Genomic DNA, 14,416 nt, shown 5'->3' with positions numbered 1-14,416 from the left:
CAGAGTAGAGGGAGACCATCCAACACAGAGGAACCAATGGTATAGCTGCTCCCTAAGGTCCCAACGTCATCCTGTCATCGCCTGCTCAGGGAGTGCTTACTCACCTTATAACCCAAGCGAGCTGCTCGCTGCAGGAGGGTCTCCCCGGCATTTTTATTCACTATAAGTCTCCGTGCCTCTGGGGGAATCTGTCGGGCAGTGGGTGACTCTGAGGCCTCTTCAGGGCTAGCACTTCGGTACTTCGAGGGTGTACATGGTTCTGTAGGCTTCACAGGAGTGGGAGATTTAGAAGATCGTGTCTTCTGCTGGCTCCAACGACCTTTGCTCTGGAAAACAGAAATGAAGTCATGGGTCAGGCCAGGCAACATATTCAATTCATCATGGCCATGCCATTTGGCTGAGAAAGCCACCTCGTTACATCCAGCACTCATGTTTTCCTTTATTGAGACTATGCCAAGTGGCCCAGTCTACTGTCAGCTTGGGAGACTGGAGGCTAGGTTAGTCACTAGTCATGTGAGCTTATTTTCAAATTAAGGAAAGCTCCTGCATTTCCATGGGTGGATACATGTGTACTGGCTAGTTTTGTGTCAACTTGACACAGCTGGAGTTATCACAGAGAAAGGAGCTTCAGTTGGGGAAATGCCTCCATGAGATCCAACTGTAAGGCATTTTCTCAATTAGTGATCAAGGGGGAAAGGCCCCTTGTGGGTGGGACCATCTCTGGGCTGGTAGTCTTGGGTTCTATAAAAGAGCAGGCTGAGCAAGCCAGGGGAGGCAAGCCAGTAAAGAACATCCCTCCATGGCCTCTGCATCAGCTCCTGCTTCCTGACCTGCTTGAGTTCCAGTCCTGACTTCCTTGCTGATGAACAGCAGCATGGAAGTGTAAGCTGAATAAACCCTTTCCTCCCCAACCTGCTTCTTGGTCATGATGTTTGTGCAGGAACAGAAACCCTGACTACGACAACATGTTAGAAATATCAGATCCTCAGCCCCATAAACCATGGCAAGACGTGAGGATTGAAAATTAGGAAGAGACAGCCCAGCTTCTCTCAAGCACTTGGTATGCCTTTTCTACCTGGCCTCAACGTCCACTTGTTGACATTTTGGACAAGCTGTGTCTATAGGTAATGAGAACAAAGAGACACACAGAGGCAGCAGTCTGACCAGTCACAATTCTCAATCCCTTCACTCTTATATAAACCTACCCCCATATCCAACCTCATAAGCTTGCCTCAGCTTTTTTCATACCATGGCCTAAGATTATATTCAGGCCCATCCTGGGCAGTGGACTGTAAGGCCCTGGAACCAGACAGGGCTGGGCTTGAAGTTTGCCTCTGCCATCCACTAGTTAAAACCCCTAAAGTAGGGCTGGAGAGATGGCTCAGTGGTTAAGATCACCGACTGCCCTTCCAGAAGTCCTGAGTTCAATTCCCAGCAACCCCATGGTGGATCGCAACCATCTGTAAAGGGATCTGATGCCCTCTTCAGGTGTGTCTGAAGACAGCAATGGTGTACTCATGTACATATAAAATAAATAAATAAATAAATATTTTTAAAAACCCTTAATTAATGCCTAACTCCTCTGAGCATTCATTTTTCCCTTCTGAAATAATGAAGTACTACAAAGGCTGTGGACTCCAAATGTTCTGAGAGGTCTGTCCGCAGAAGTCACACAGAGGTGCTTCCCTCTACCCCATTTTGAGTTGAAGGTACATAGTAGTTTCCTGTGCTTGCTCTACTGTGCCTCCCTCGGTCTGGTCTGTAGGGGCACAGGTCACTTATATCTCAAACTCAGGTTCTAGGTGAGGAATAACTGTGTTGTAGCAACTGGATTCCAAGATGGGAGCAGCCTTAGCTGCACCTGGCTCCAAGTCAAAGCTACGAACTGAAGGACACCTGAGGGATGTTAGCAGGGTTTTAGACCCTGCATGGATGAGAGACATGAATCCACTAGAAAGCAGATAGAAGAGTAACGGGGTGGCCACCACAATGAACCCTGATGATTCTACCCCTGAGGGTCCAGCTCTGTGTAGCTCCCTTCCCACACTGGGATAAGGTTCACCCAGGTAAGACTACAAAAGGAATGGGGTGTCACTTCCAAAGCCAGGTTCCAAAAGACACTATGGCTCCTTTTTGGTTCTCTCTCAAATTATTTTCTGTGAGAAAAGACCTTTGAGAGGATCCACGAGGAAGGGAATAGAGGCCTCCTCCCAATGGTCAGCATCATTTTGCCAGCCATGTCTACATACACCAGAAACACACCTGGACTGTGACGTCACACAAAAACCCCACACTGGGTTCAGCTAAGCTGTTCCTGAAACCCTGAGCTCCAGAAACTACAAGATGATACATGGCTATATGTTTCTGCTTATACGGAACCGCTAGATTTTAGAGTGGCTGTTTATGCTAAAAACACGAGCATTTACTCAAAGCCCCCCCCCCCCCCCCCCGAGCATCGGAAGCTCAGTTCAATCCTGTCCTCTCTGCTTTTCTGCCCTCTGGCCCCACTGCCCTTTCTGCAAGTCCAACTCAAGAGTTTATCCTCTGACACCTCACTTCTTATTTTCTTGCTGTTTTCCATAGGTAGGTGAGTCTTGAAACCCTTGGGAAGTTTTTTTATTTCTTAATTTCCATTAGGATTCTGTCTTACTACTTTGCTTAAGCTGGCCTTCAGCTCCAGGATCATGCAAGCCTTCTTTACCCTCTACACGTAGCTCTCGCTAGTTCCTTAGGGGCACTGGTCACACTGTCACCTTCTCAGTTGTTGCTTACGGCACTGAAGTCAGAGCTGGGTGCATTACAATTATGTGTTGGCTTGATTCAAGCTATCCGTGTACAAAGCCTGGGTAGTCAAAAAAAGTTACCTAGAAAGTTACATAAAGTCAAGAAAGGAGCACTAAGAGATGAAAGATACAGGGCCAGGGAATCTGTGCCCTCTGGTAAGTTTCAACAAGTCTTGATCAGTTTCCATGGCAGAACGGTGGAGGTACAATCCCTAGCAAGAAAACACTAACTATATGATACCGCTTTGTTGCTAGGAAGATGGAGACTGGAAACCATGGGGAAATGGACTCAGGTTTTGTGACGCTAAGCCAGCTCCAGTAAGTTCCTTTCTGAAAGCCAGGCTGCCAGAGCAGGCAAGAAGGCTGCCCAAGAGGGGGAGGGGTGAGACCATGTAAGGGGACCCCTCCCCCCCTCCTCTTCCTCCTGGCTCTGAGCCCCTGTGGGAAGAGGCTCTTGTCCAATGCTGCGCTTTAGTGTTGCAGGAGCATCCCCCATCCTCCCCCTGCCTTGCTTCCTACTACAAAGCCCCGTGCCATGGGGGCAACTGGAGCAGGTGTGGTGACTGGGAGAGAAAGAAAGGCAGGAGGGGGAAGGGAGGCCTCAGGGAGAGACAAAACCCTCTCCAGGAGAACATTTTAGCAGACACGGTGCCAGCCAGAGCAAGCACACAGAAGCATGAGTGTGCTGCTGAGCCCTTTGTGTGGGATGGGGCCAGGGAAGATGGGAAGGAGGGCAGGACCCTGGGACCTCTACCTGTCTCAGAACTGTTTAAAGGTGGCAGTGTTTTCTGCCTACTAACCTACTTCCTAGGGATGCCCAGAAATGGGCAGAAAGCAGTTATTCAGAGACTGCAAGACACACTGACAACCTAGGCCTCTTCCTGTGGCAGACAGATTTGTTTCATGTCCTTATTCTGGCAAGGAGGACCACTGAGTCACCTCTCATAAGTCTTTACTGTAAAATGACTGGAATATAAGTGCCTACCTCTAAGAAGTACTTGGGAATTAAGAGCACCAACAGGAGAGCTGGGGTAAAAGCAACTTTGCCATATAAGCATGAGGATATGAGTTTGAGTCCCAAGAACCCATATAAAAGCTGGACTTGTGATACAAGTGCCTATAATCCCAGTACTCTATGGGAAGATGGGAGGTGGAGACAGAAAAAAATCCATTCCTGCTTACCCAGTGCATGCAGCAGAAAAACAGAGAGACTGTCTCAAACAAGGGACCTACACCTGAGCTTGTCCTCTCACCTCTACACACAATATAAACACATACATTAAATAAATAAAAAGTGACAAGAAGAACGAGACGGCCAGAGCCAAGCACGTGTCTGTACTCTCCCAGTGGCTCCTATCAGTCCTGTAGTCTATGGGTTTGGGATAATGGATTCCCTGGCATGCCAGATCACAGTTGGTCTGGCTTTCCCTCTAGTTCTCTCATTCCTCTCTCCGCCTGAAGTGCAAGGATGCATACTGACCCTCAGAGAACACTTTCCGTTATCAAAGCCTGTCACAGACATTGCTTTTGTTCCCCCCAAGTACCTCTGTGAGACAGAAGGGGCAGGGAGCATCAGCTCCATTTAAAGATGAGCAAATAGACTTGAGTGTCTTGTCTAAGCTGCAACAAGGATTCACAGGGGAGGAAGAGGTGGGCAAAGACAAGCATCCATCCCTCGCTGGTACCATTTGGGAATTCCTACTTGAAAGCCAGACAGAAGAATAAGAGCTGTAACTAACCAAACCAGCCCAACATGGTCATTTGATTTTCTGTTGTCAATGGCAGATACCTATCACAGGTACACGCTGGACCTGCAACTCGCTTCCTTCCAAGGACTATGCCATTCTTCTTTAGTGGTACATTGTAGAATCTGACAGCGCTACAAGTGTTATGAACCTCAGAAGCAAATGAACTGGTAATTCTGAAAAGGGTTCAAAGAATGCTTGCCTGGCTACTTGTTAAGTACCCAATTCATTCGCTGCTAGGCTTCCTCCAGAGGCAAAGGAACAGGGGACAGGGTGGAGACAGCAGCTAACCTGGACCCTTAAACCTTGGTCTAGGTAACAAAATCCTGGCTTCAACAAGTTACACTCTACCTTAGTTGTCTCAGAAAGCTCAGACAGGAGCTTCTTGACTGGATGTTAACAATCTGTTCAGGTTAATACCCTGCCATATTAAAAAACAAACAAACAAACAAACAAACAAACAAACAAAAAACCTCAAATGAGGTACAAGGATTGTTAGGGAAAAGAAATTAGGGGTCAAACCCTATAATTAACTATAACTTCAGTTTCCACTGTTCGAATGTGTCCCGCACTTCTAGAATACTTTTAGAATACTTTCATACAGCTCAGTGGCCCCCTCCCTCATCTACATGTTTCCTTTGCCCTCTGGGAGAGAATTACAGCTAGACAGACCTGCCAGAAAGTCGGCCTCTCTAGCCCACGGTCCTCATATTGGTCCCTTTGGTGGCTACATACCCTTGACTCTTCTGAGACGTTTGCCATGTGCTTGGTCTTGCACTTTCGTTTTCCTGATGGCTTTTCTGGATTTTCAAGGCAGGCTGGCTCCTCCAGGTTACTTGAAAGGAAACCGTTTGGTGAGTCTGAGATCCCCTGGGCTTTGCTGGACAAGAGAAGGTTCCTGTTCCGGAGGCAGTGCTCTGAACTTTGGGAGGAAGTCTTCTGCTTACGGGCCTTTGAATCTGAACAAGAAACAGGAAAGAACGACTGTCACAGAAATGGAACACCATCCTTTAGTGCTTCACCATGCAAATTCCCCATCTATCCGCAGGAGGCGCTTCCCAGACCTGCCAGCAGGGGGCAGCCCATCTAACTGGCCCCCAAAATGCGGGTCATTTTGAAAGGATCTCCCCATAGCTAAGAGCAAACCAGAATCTCTTTTCAGCCTTTCTCTACCCCCTCCCTCTCCAAAATCAAAAGCAACTTGGCAGTTTTGCTGAAGTATCAATCAAGTACAGTGGGGTTCAAGTACAAAGTGGAGGGCTAACTTTACGAGCTTAGTTCTCCTCACCTCCAACTGCCTGTCAGTCCCTGTCTGAAGATACCAAGGTAAATGCAACAGACACTCCCCAGCGCAGTATAGGCCTACTTGTGTGTAATAGCAGAAAGATACTGCCTTCCCTGATTGGAAATCAGGTAATTGGTATCACAGGGCAACAACATGTGTCTAAAATTGTAATTTCAAAAAGGTCTACTGCAAACTCCACTAGCAAGAGCCTCACCCCATAGGGTCTGCCTTAAACCTCTTGTGTAGGTGACATAAACCATTCACTTGTATCTATTGGCAATGGAGATGCATGGCTTGTGTGTGTGGCTATGTCTGTATGTATTTGTAGGTGCTGTAATGAGCAGTTACAGAGGCCAACATCAGGTGTCAGACCCCTCCCTCCACCTTGTATTGAGGGAGGGTCTCTCTTATTTTTGGCTGCACTATTTATTATATGACTTCAGTGCAAGCTCTGCAACTTCAGTTTCTACCATGTGTGAAATGAAGAGATTGGGATCCCAGAGTTCTCAACTCACTGCCACCCCAAACTTGAAATGGACTCTCATCTGTAAAACTGCCAAAGGCAGATGCAGATGTAGGAGTCTCTAGTCAAGACCAGTGAATTGGCTGGGGTGGGAGGTGGCACAAGCCTTGAATCTCAGCATTTGGGAGGCAAAAGCAGATGAATCTCTGAGTAGGAAGACGGCCTGGTCTATGTAGTGGGTTCCAGGACTGCAAGGACTATGCAGACAGAACTTGTCTCAAAACAATAACAACAATAAAAGGAAATTGCACAACCGGCTATAGCTTATGGATTTAGGAAAGAAGCCCTAGCTATCATCATACTATCCTTCTTCCACCTAGTGTATTAGTGGGTCCTCACAATACGGCCAAGAAATGCTGTGCTACATGGTCTCTGACACTTCCAGCAAGAACATTCAAACTCAGGTCTTTTTACCCCATTTTTAGTCTTTTTAAAATGTTTTCCCTCTCTCCAAAAACCTAAAACACAAACATGAAAAACAAAAATGAATCAGCATGGCAAAAAAATATGAAAACAAAACAAAAAAGCCCATTAAAAAAACATGGAGTATGTTTTGTGTTAGGCAACTACTGTGTGCATTCAACCTGGACTAGTGTGTGGTTGATAGACCCAGTGACACTCATTGGACAAACCCAATTGTCACTTGCCCAGCAGGTATCCCTGTTCCCTTTTGTTCTGAGACAGAGTCTCTCTGTAAAACCCTGGCTGCCTGGAGAACCACCTGCCTCTGCACCCCGAGTGCTAGGGATTCTGCACTGCTCCTTTTATTTTCTTTTTAGAGACAGGGTTTCTCTGTGTAGCCCTGTCAGTCTTGGAACTCACTCTGCAGAGCAGGCTGACATGGAACTCAAGAGGTCTGCCTGCCTCTGCCTCCCATGTCCTAGGGTTAAAGGCATGCGCCACCACCTCCTGGCTTGTTTTATAGACATGGTCTCAGTATATGGTCCTGGATGACCTGAAACTCACTATGTAGACCAGGTTAGTCTAGAACTCAAAGATTCACCTACTTGTACTTCTTGAGTGCTATAATTAAAGGCATACACCCACCATACTCAGCCTTAATCCAGGGCTTCTGACCCAACAAGAGGGTTAAAGCAAGGGGAAGAAACAGAACTGTGCCTTGTGAAAACTGTGGGAAGCACGGGAAACCACATCACAGAGTTCAATAAAGAAGGAAATAAACAGGCATCTACTCCATGTAACCAAGGGCAGGGCAAACTCTGGAGTGTACTCAGTTGCAGAAGAACCAGAGCTTTATGCTAGCCTACAAAAGCACAGAGTGTGAAGGGAACAGGTAGGCACATGGAAAGAGCTGTTTCTACCTCTTTCATAGAATGAGAAGGAAGTGGGCCAAGCACAAGATGAAAGGAGAGGCCGTGAGAGTTAGAGAGGAGGGTGATCTACCTGGCTTGTCCATTTCCTACTTCTCTGACCCCGGCCTGAAAGCCAAATAGTGTAGGTAAGGGAGACTTGAGCTTTCTGAGGAGGGACGTGCTTGTTAAAACTCACCCCCCGCCCCGGGGTTAGAGAGATGCCTCAGTGGTTAGGAGCACTAGATGCTCTTCATGAGGACACAGGTTTGATTCCCAGCACTCACACAGTGATTCACAATGATCTGTATTGCAGTCTGGAGGTTCTGGTACCCTATTCTAGCCTCCTCAGTAATTGCCTGCATGTGGTGCACAGACATACATACAGGAAAAGCACCCATAAACATAAAAAAATCAATAAAAATATATTTTAGCCGGGCGATGGTGGCGCACGCCTTTAATCCCAGCACTTGGGAGACAGAGGCAGGCAGATTTCTGAATTCGAGGCCAGCCTGGTGTACAAAGTGAGTTCCAGGACAGCCAGGGCTATACAGAGAAACCCTGTTTAAATATATATATATATATATATATTAAAAAAAATCTCTGCATGAAAAGATTTGCTAACACCAGTGGCTTCAATGCATAGCTCCCAAAAATACTCCGAGGAGGAGAATGACCTACTTCTCAATAGTTTGGGCTGCCCTTAAACAAGCAAGATACCTTGATCACTGGTATTCAGTATGCTACGGCAGATGGTCTAGCAACGGCTAGCTAAGCCCCTATCATGCATGCTGTAGCAACATCTATCTCAATGTTATGGACTAGCTAGCAAATAGGACCAGGCAACTCCAAAGAGGTCTTTCTGACTGACAGAGCTAATAACCCAAGCTGGGAGTGGTGAGTATCATGTGCCTTTAATCCTAGTACTTGAGAGGCAGAGGCAGGTGGATCACTGCCAGTTTGAGGCCAGCCTGGTCTACAGAGTTATTTTCAGGATAGCCAGAGCTTTATAGTAGAGAGACCCCCATCTCAAAGGGAAAAAAAGATATTTCAAAAAGAAAAAGAGAAAGAAAGGAAAGAAGGAAAGAAAGAAAAGGAAAGGAAAATAGATTTTAAAAAAAGAAGAAGAAAGAAAGAGCTGATAGCTCCAGGAGAGGCTCCCAAGCTAGGCAAGCAGCCTTCATTAGAGAGGACTGAGTAATACACACACTGCTGGGCGTCCTAACAAGAGGCTGAGGCCAATGGTTTGACAATTCATTCATGACCAATCCATTACTGTTCCGGCAAAAGAAGGGCAAAATTGCCCCACTTGTTCAGACAGTTGATGAAAATGAGCTCAATTACTCTTGAGCGTGGGGGACAAGGTATCATATACATCTCCACTCCAACAGAGTCAGAAACGAGGTTAAGCCTTCTCGGCATTATAGCATACCCAGGATCTACGGCTACAGAATGGGAGCTTGGTTTGTTTTAGATAATAAGGGGACTATACATATTTATCACCAGCTAAAAGTGAATACACTGTAAGAGACAATCGATTGTTATTTCAAGGGGAGAGGACAGAGAATAAGAAGAGACAAATGTGTTGCTATGGAATCCAGAGATGGGATTTTTTGCTCAATTAGAAAGCCACTATGGGAACAGTCCTGAGCGGCAGTTAATGAAGTACCCCAGTATGAACAAGCTTTTTATGACTGTCTATCCTTCCATGATGGTATTTAAGCATGAGCCATGGCCATAGAAAGTTTTCTTTTTGAACTGCCTGCTTTCACAGCTCAGGGCCACCTATGTCACCTCAAAACTTTAACTCTAAAAAACCCCCTTGTGACTTTACCTGAGAAAGCAGAGTTTTACATATTTCACGTTTTCCATTGCCTTTAGAATTACTACATTTCATTTTTGTTTGTGAGCAGAAGCATGCCAGGTGTGGCAGCCAATGCCCTCCCTCTTTGTTTTGAGACAGGGTCTCACTATGTAACTCAGGCTGTCCTCAAACTCACTGTCCTCTTACCTCAACTTCCTGACTGCTTGGATGGCAGACGTATATACCACACCTGGCTTGTCTTACTTTTAAACTGAATATCACAGAAAAAAAAAAGAACCTATAGTCTCCAAAAACTTGACTCTGTCAAGCCAATTCTAACTCCCTAATATGACAGTGGCCCAAGCCAAGAATATCCCAGTGGCTTGGACCACAGGTTCAGATATACATTTTTAAAAGGCTAGTTTGTAGACTAGTTTGAGTTCATTCATTCTAGATTCAAAGGCACATACTCAAGATGGATCTGTGTATCCCACTTGTGAAGACTATAGTATCAGGTTCCTGTCAGCCCTAAGGCTCCAGCTGACGTCACAACAGGAACAGCAGCCTACAGTTAGCCTTACCTGCTCTCCCTTTCCGCCTCTGCTCTTCTTGTTCAATCAGGTACTCCCCGGTCTGGTATTTTCGGCTCTTCTGCCGTCTCCGTTTCTTTCTCTTCACGAGGCCCTCTTCCTCATCATCTTCTTCCTCTTCATTGGTGTCCCACATTTGCCGGGCAGCCTCTGTCCTCCAGGGCATCTCTCGGGCTCGCCACAGATGCCTGCGGCCTTGGCTCAGCAGGGTTTTGTCCTGGGCATGATGGCTGCGATACTGGGTATCCCTTTGGGTTTTTCTGACTTTTCTCCTCTTAGCTGGGGTGGGAGCGACCTCCTCCTCTTCCTCTGTAGGGAAAACCTCCTGGCTTCCCATGTCACTGTCTGCCATACCAGCAAAGGAGCTACAGATGCTACCTATGGATGACATATGTACAGAAGACATTCAGGTACTTCTTCAAGGGATTATGTATGGTATTGATACAACTTTCCTGGAGTAGAAATTTGTAGAACTGAGTTCAAGATCAAGCTCTGTCAGTTATTAGGGGTACACTTCTCTTGAAGGACTGTTCTGGGAGCTCAAATGAAGTCTTTCACTCTTAAGTACGTACTTTATAGAGTCCAAAATACCATGAAGTACTAGGAACCATCCTCACTCATTCCTAGTGCAGTGTTAACTTGAATTCCACTCACAAACTCTCAGTGATGATCAGAAGCCAAGCACTGCATAAAGGGCAGGAGAGAGCTACAGTCCTCTGCTGGTTGGCAAATGGAAGCAAATGAGTAAGGAAGCCTGGGGTGACAACTTCCGTCCTAGTAACCCTGTGGTTTCACCAATATGGCCAAGAGAGCTACCTTGGCCAAGCAGAATTGTCACAAAAGAAGAGTGTCTCTGACAGAGAGGAGAGGCAAGGAGTCCCTTTCCTATGCCACAATCTGATTCAGGCATGTCCCAGTGGAGTACAGTAGGCCCTCTTCCATTAAACTAATCCTACCTCCTACATAGTTGCAGAAGTTCAAGGGTGGACTTTTCTCTCTAGTCTGTCTGCCCATCCACTGCAGCTGTTCCTTGCTGCTGGACAAGTACAAGGCTGATCACCCCAGGACAAACAGCATCTTTCCTATCCAATTGGATTACCTTGCCAAGAGGCTATTCGCTCTCTCCCTACTTACCCTTAACTTTGCTAACAGTAAAAGCACAATCCTAAATTGGCCTGGTTTTACACTACAGGAGATCTCACACCTTCCTTAGAAGGAACACTACTATGTTTCTCCCGAAAGCCTAGCTGTTAACTCAGCAGTATCTACACCCTAGTAAGGTCAGCAGAAGAAAAAGGTGGTTGGAGGGGAAAAGACAAAACCAACCAACCAAACAAAAAGCCCACCCTAGACCAAAGCTTCAAGTTGGTCAAGTGCTTAAAGACAACAACTATCCCACTAAACTTTGCATTATATGGACCAGGCAGGGAACAGAGTGTTCTAGTTAACCTAATATTCTGGTCAATACAGAATCACACAGAAATCACCAATTTCCAAAGAATCAAATACAGTACAATGTGTTTAACACAAAAATGCGACTGGCAATAATGTAATCACTCTTTGATGATTCAGAGGACACTTTAGGACTTTGTGAGGCCACCAGGCCATCATTCTAAGCCCCAGTTACCAGAGAGCTTGCCATGTGCTGAGGGACCAGTTAACAGGACGTCAGCTCACTGACTTTTCTTTGGATTAGTCATCTCTATTCCTTCCAATTTGCATGGGAATCTGGGTGAATGCAGGCAACCATCTCTGTCCTGTGACCCAACAGAGAACCAGCAGAGAAGAACACAAACTGGAAACAACTATCTTCTTTAGACCTAAACCAATACAAGTTCTGTGGAGCAAAAGTAATTGTGCCAGCCCATAGGATTCAATGAACCTTCCAATTTTGATAATGCTTTATGTAGGGTGACGAGATTAAAGCCCAAAGGTTGAAAGTCTGAGGACTTCAAATGGGCCTCAATGATCATGAGATGCAAAATGTTAGAGCACAAATTTCCTGAGTGGCAGGGGCCGTTCTTCTTTCCATCACTGACTCTTAAACAAAGATGATGTTAAATCTCTAATCTAACATTGTTAAACAAACTGTTCTAAAATTTCAGGCAAGCCTTCTGCCCAACCCAGGACTCTGTTATTCCTGCAAAATGCCTGTCATTTTGGCACAGGGAAACAAAATGTCTACTTACGTCAATGGTAAAACCATTCAAACTTCATGTCTACATTTTCAAAGGTACCAAAGCAAGGTCTTACCCTTAGTCTTACTCACCAGACTGACTGCGTGTTCGGGTGCTCAGAACCACGGGGATGAAGTCACGGAAACTGTTCTTTGCTTTCTTTTCCAAGGAACCTGGAGTGATGTGTGGTTTAGGGGCAGAAGGCAGAAGTATCACAATTAGAAATCTATAAACCAGAAAGCCCACATGGGATGCTGAAATGAGAAAACCGAAAGGCTTGTATTGAGCCTGCAGTTACCCTGACTTAACCCAACTGACTCTCCTTAAGCTGCTATCACTACCCAGCTCTTTCTGGAAATGGTGATTTTTCAAAACTGGGGCTGGGTCATTTTTGCTGACACCAATAAAAGCAATACACAGAAGCAATTTAACAGCATGCTCCAAAGTATAATGTCTGCCCACATAACGCAAAGGTTGGTGTGTGTTCATTAAGTTCTAACTGAGCTGTAGCTATCCCAAAGAAGCACAGCCTCGATGGACCTTAACAAGGTAAGGCTGAGCCAGGCAGTGGTGGCACACACCTTTAATCCCAGCACTTGGGAGGCAGAGGCAGGCGAATTTCTGAGTTCGAGGCCAGCCTGGTCTACAAAGTGAGTTTCAGGACAGCCAGGGCTACACAGAGAAACCCTGTCTTGAAAAAGCGAACCAAACAACAAAACCAAAAAAATTATAAATAAAAAAATAAATAAAACAACAACACACACAAACAAAACAAAACAAAACAAACAAACAAAAAAAAAAAAAAAACGAGGACTGGAGAGATGGCTCAGCAGTTAGGAGCACTGACTGGTCTTCCAGAGGTCCTGAGTTCAATTCCCAGCAACCACATGGTGGCTCACAACCATCTGTAATGAGATCCGATGCCCTCTCTGGTGTATCTGAAAACAGCTACAGTGTACTTACATATAATAAATAAAATAAATCTTTAAAAAAACAAACAAACAAAACAAGGTAAGGCTGGGAGTGGTGGTCACATAGAAACAGGTATATAAGAGTAAAATAGAAGTGGTATGTCATGTCCAATGAGCAAGATCATGAACATGGACTACTGTGGCCAGGAATGCCTGGATTATCTCCAATGAAGGCACTGAGGGGCCATCTACAATAGAGTATATAGATCAAGTATACCCTATACCCAACTCAAACATTTTGGGTATTCTTAGCTGATAAAAAAAACTTTGAGACATCGTTTAACCTTTCTATCTATCTAGCTAGTCAGCCTGCTATTTGTTTCAGGTCTTAGAATGGGAGTTTTCCAACATACCAAAAGGTAGAAAAAAACAGCGTAATGAATCCCAATTCTGCTGGTTTTGAATAAATATTCTTACAGCTGTTTCTTCTTTGAGCCTAGATCCCACCTTATGGAATCAGTTGGTGACTCTTCTGTGTCCATTTGCAAATCACCTTGTTCAATGTTAAGACTATAGATGGTATGGTACTCACAAACTCATGACCACAACATACCCATCCTCCCGAGCTGTTAACTTCTGAGTTCCAATTCTCTTTCTATTCCACAGCAAAGAAGGATCCATTTTCCACTCAATCTCTCAGCAACTCTCTCCCCACCAAAATTCCACTGGATCCCTGGAAGGTTCAGGCTGGAAGGTCATGCATGGCCTTTGAGACCTACCTTCCTCATGACCATCTGTTCGTTTTCCTGGAGGCTGGGACTCGGGCTTTGTTGGCTTCCGGTGCTTGTGCTTTCCCCTGACTCCATTGTGCTCTTTTCCTGAATCTAAAGCCCCTCTGGGGCTTTTCTTGGTGGGTTCCTGGGGGTCTCCAGGCAGCTTCCGGCACTGTGTTAAGGTAGGACAAGTCAGGTCTGAGGTCAGCTTTGCTGCTTAAGAATGTTCTCCAGTCTTAGGAAGGATCATGTCATATGCCGGAGTTAGGACTGGGAGTGTGTATGTATGTCACAGGACACACTGGGTTATAAAGGTTCTCTTGGACTTAGTTGAGTGTCCTTGCTAGTTCCTTCAGTGATTTGTATCAGAGATCTACAGAATCTGTATTCATGGCCCCTCAACACACATCCAAAGGTTTTTTTCTTAAAAGGTCCAAACTTGGGATCCATACTCTGCACACCCAAACCCAAGTAGAAATAGGCATTAAGCAAAAATGCCTTTTCTGTAAGTTAGG

At 45.6% G+C, this 14,416-nt stretch overlaps 1 protein-coding gene across 3 annotated transcripts in view; it reads right to left on the bottom strand.

Moving 5' to 3' along the window:
• The window catches only part of Bcorl1 (BCL6 corepressor like 1), a 64,966-nt gene that overhangs the window by 17,534 nt on the left and 33,016 nt on the right, over window positions 1-14,416 (bottom strand). For all 3 annotated transcript variants that reach the window (XM_021153041.2, XM_029473519.2, XM_029473520.1), the window contains 5 exons: window positions 13,908-14,073; window positions 12,310-12,390; window positions 10,032-10,418; window positions 5,264-5,487; window positions 105-326 (listed from right to left, as the gene is read on the bottom strand). In XM_021153041.2, coding sequence (XP_021008700.1) covers window positions 105-326; window positions 5,264-5,487; window positions 10,032-10,418; window positions 12,310-12,390; window positions 13,908-14,073 — 1,080 coding nt within the window. The remainder of the gene's footprint in view (window positions 1-104; window positions 327-5,263; window positions 5,488-10,031; window positions 10,419-12,309; window positions 12,391-13,907; window positions 14,074-14,416) is intronic.

This window comes from Mus caroli, unplaced genomic scaffold, assembly GCF_978045245.1.
Source record: "Mus caroli unplaced genomic scaffold, Mus_caroli_1 scaffold_5, whole genome shotgun sequence".
NCBI classification, from domain to species: domain Eukaryota; kingdom Metazoa; phylum Chordata; class Mammalia; order Rodentia; family Muridae; genus Mus; species Mus caroli.
Note: the sequence above shows the minus strand (reverse complement) of the source record. Positions and strands in the feature narration are given on the sequence as shown.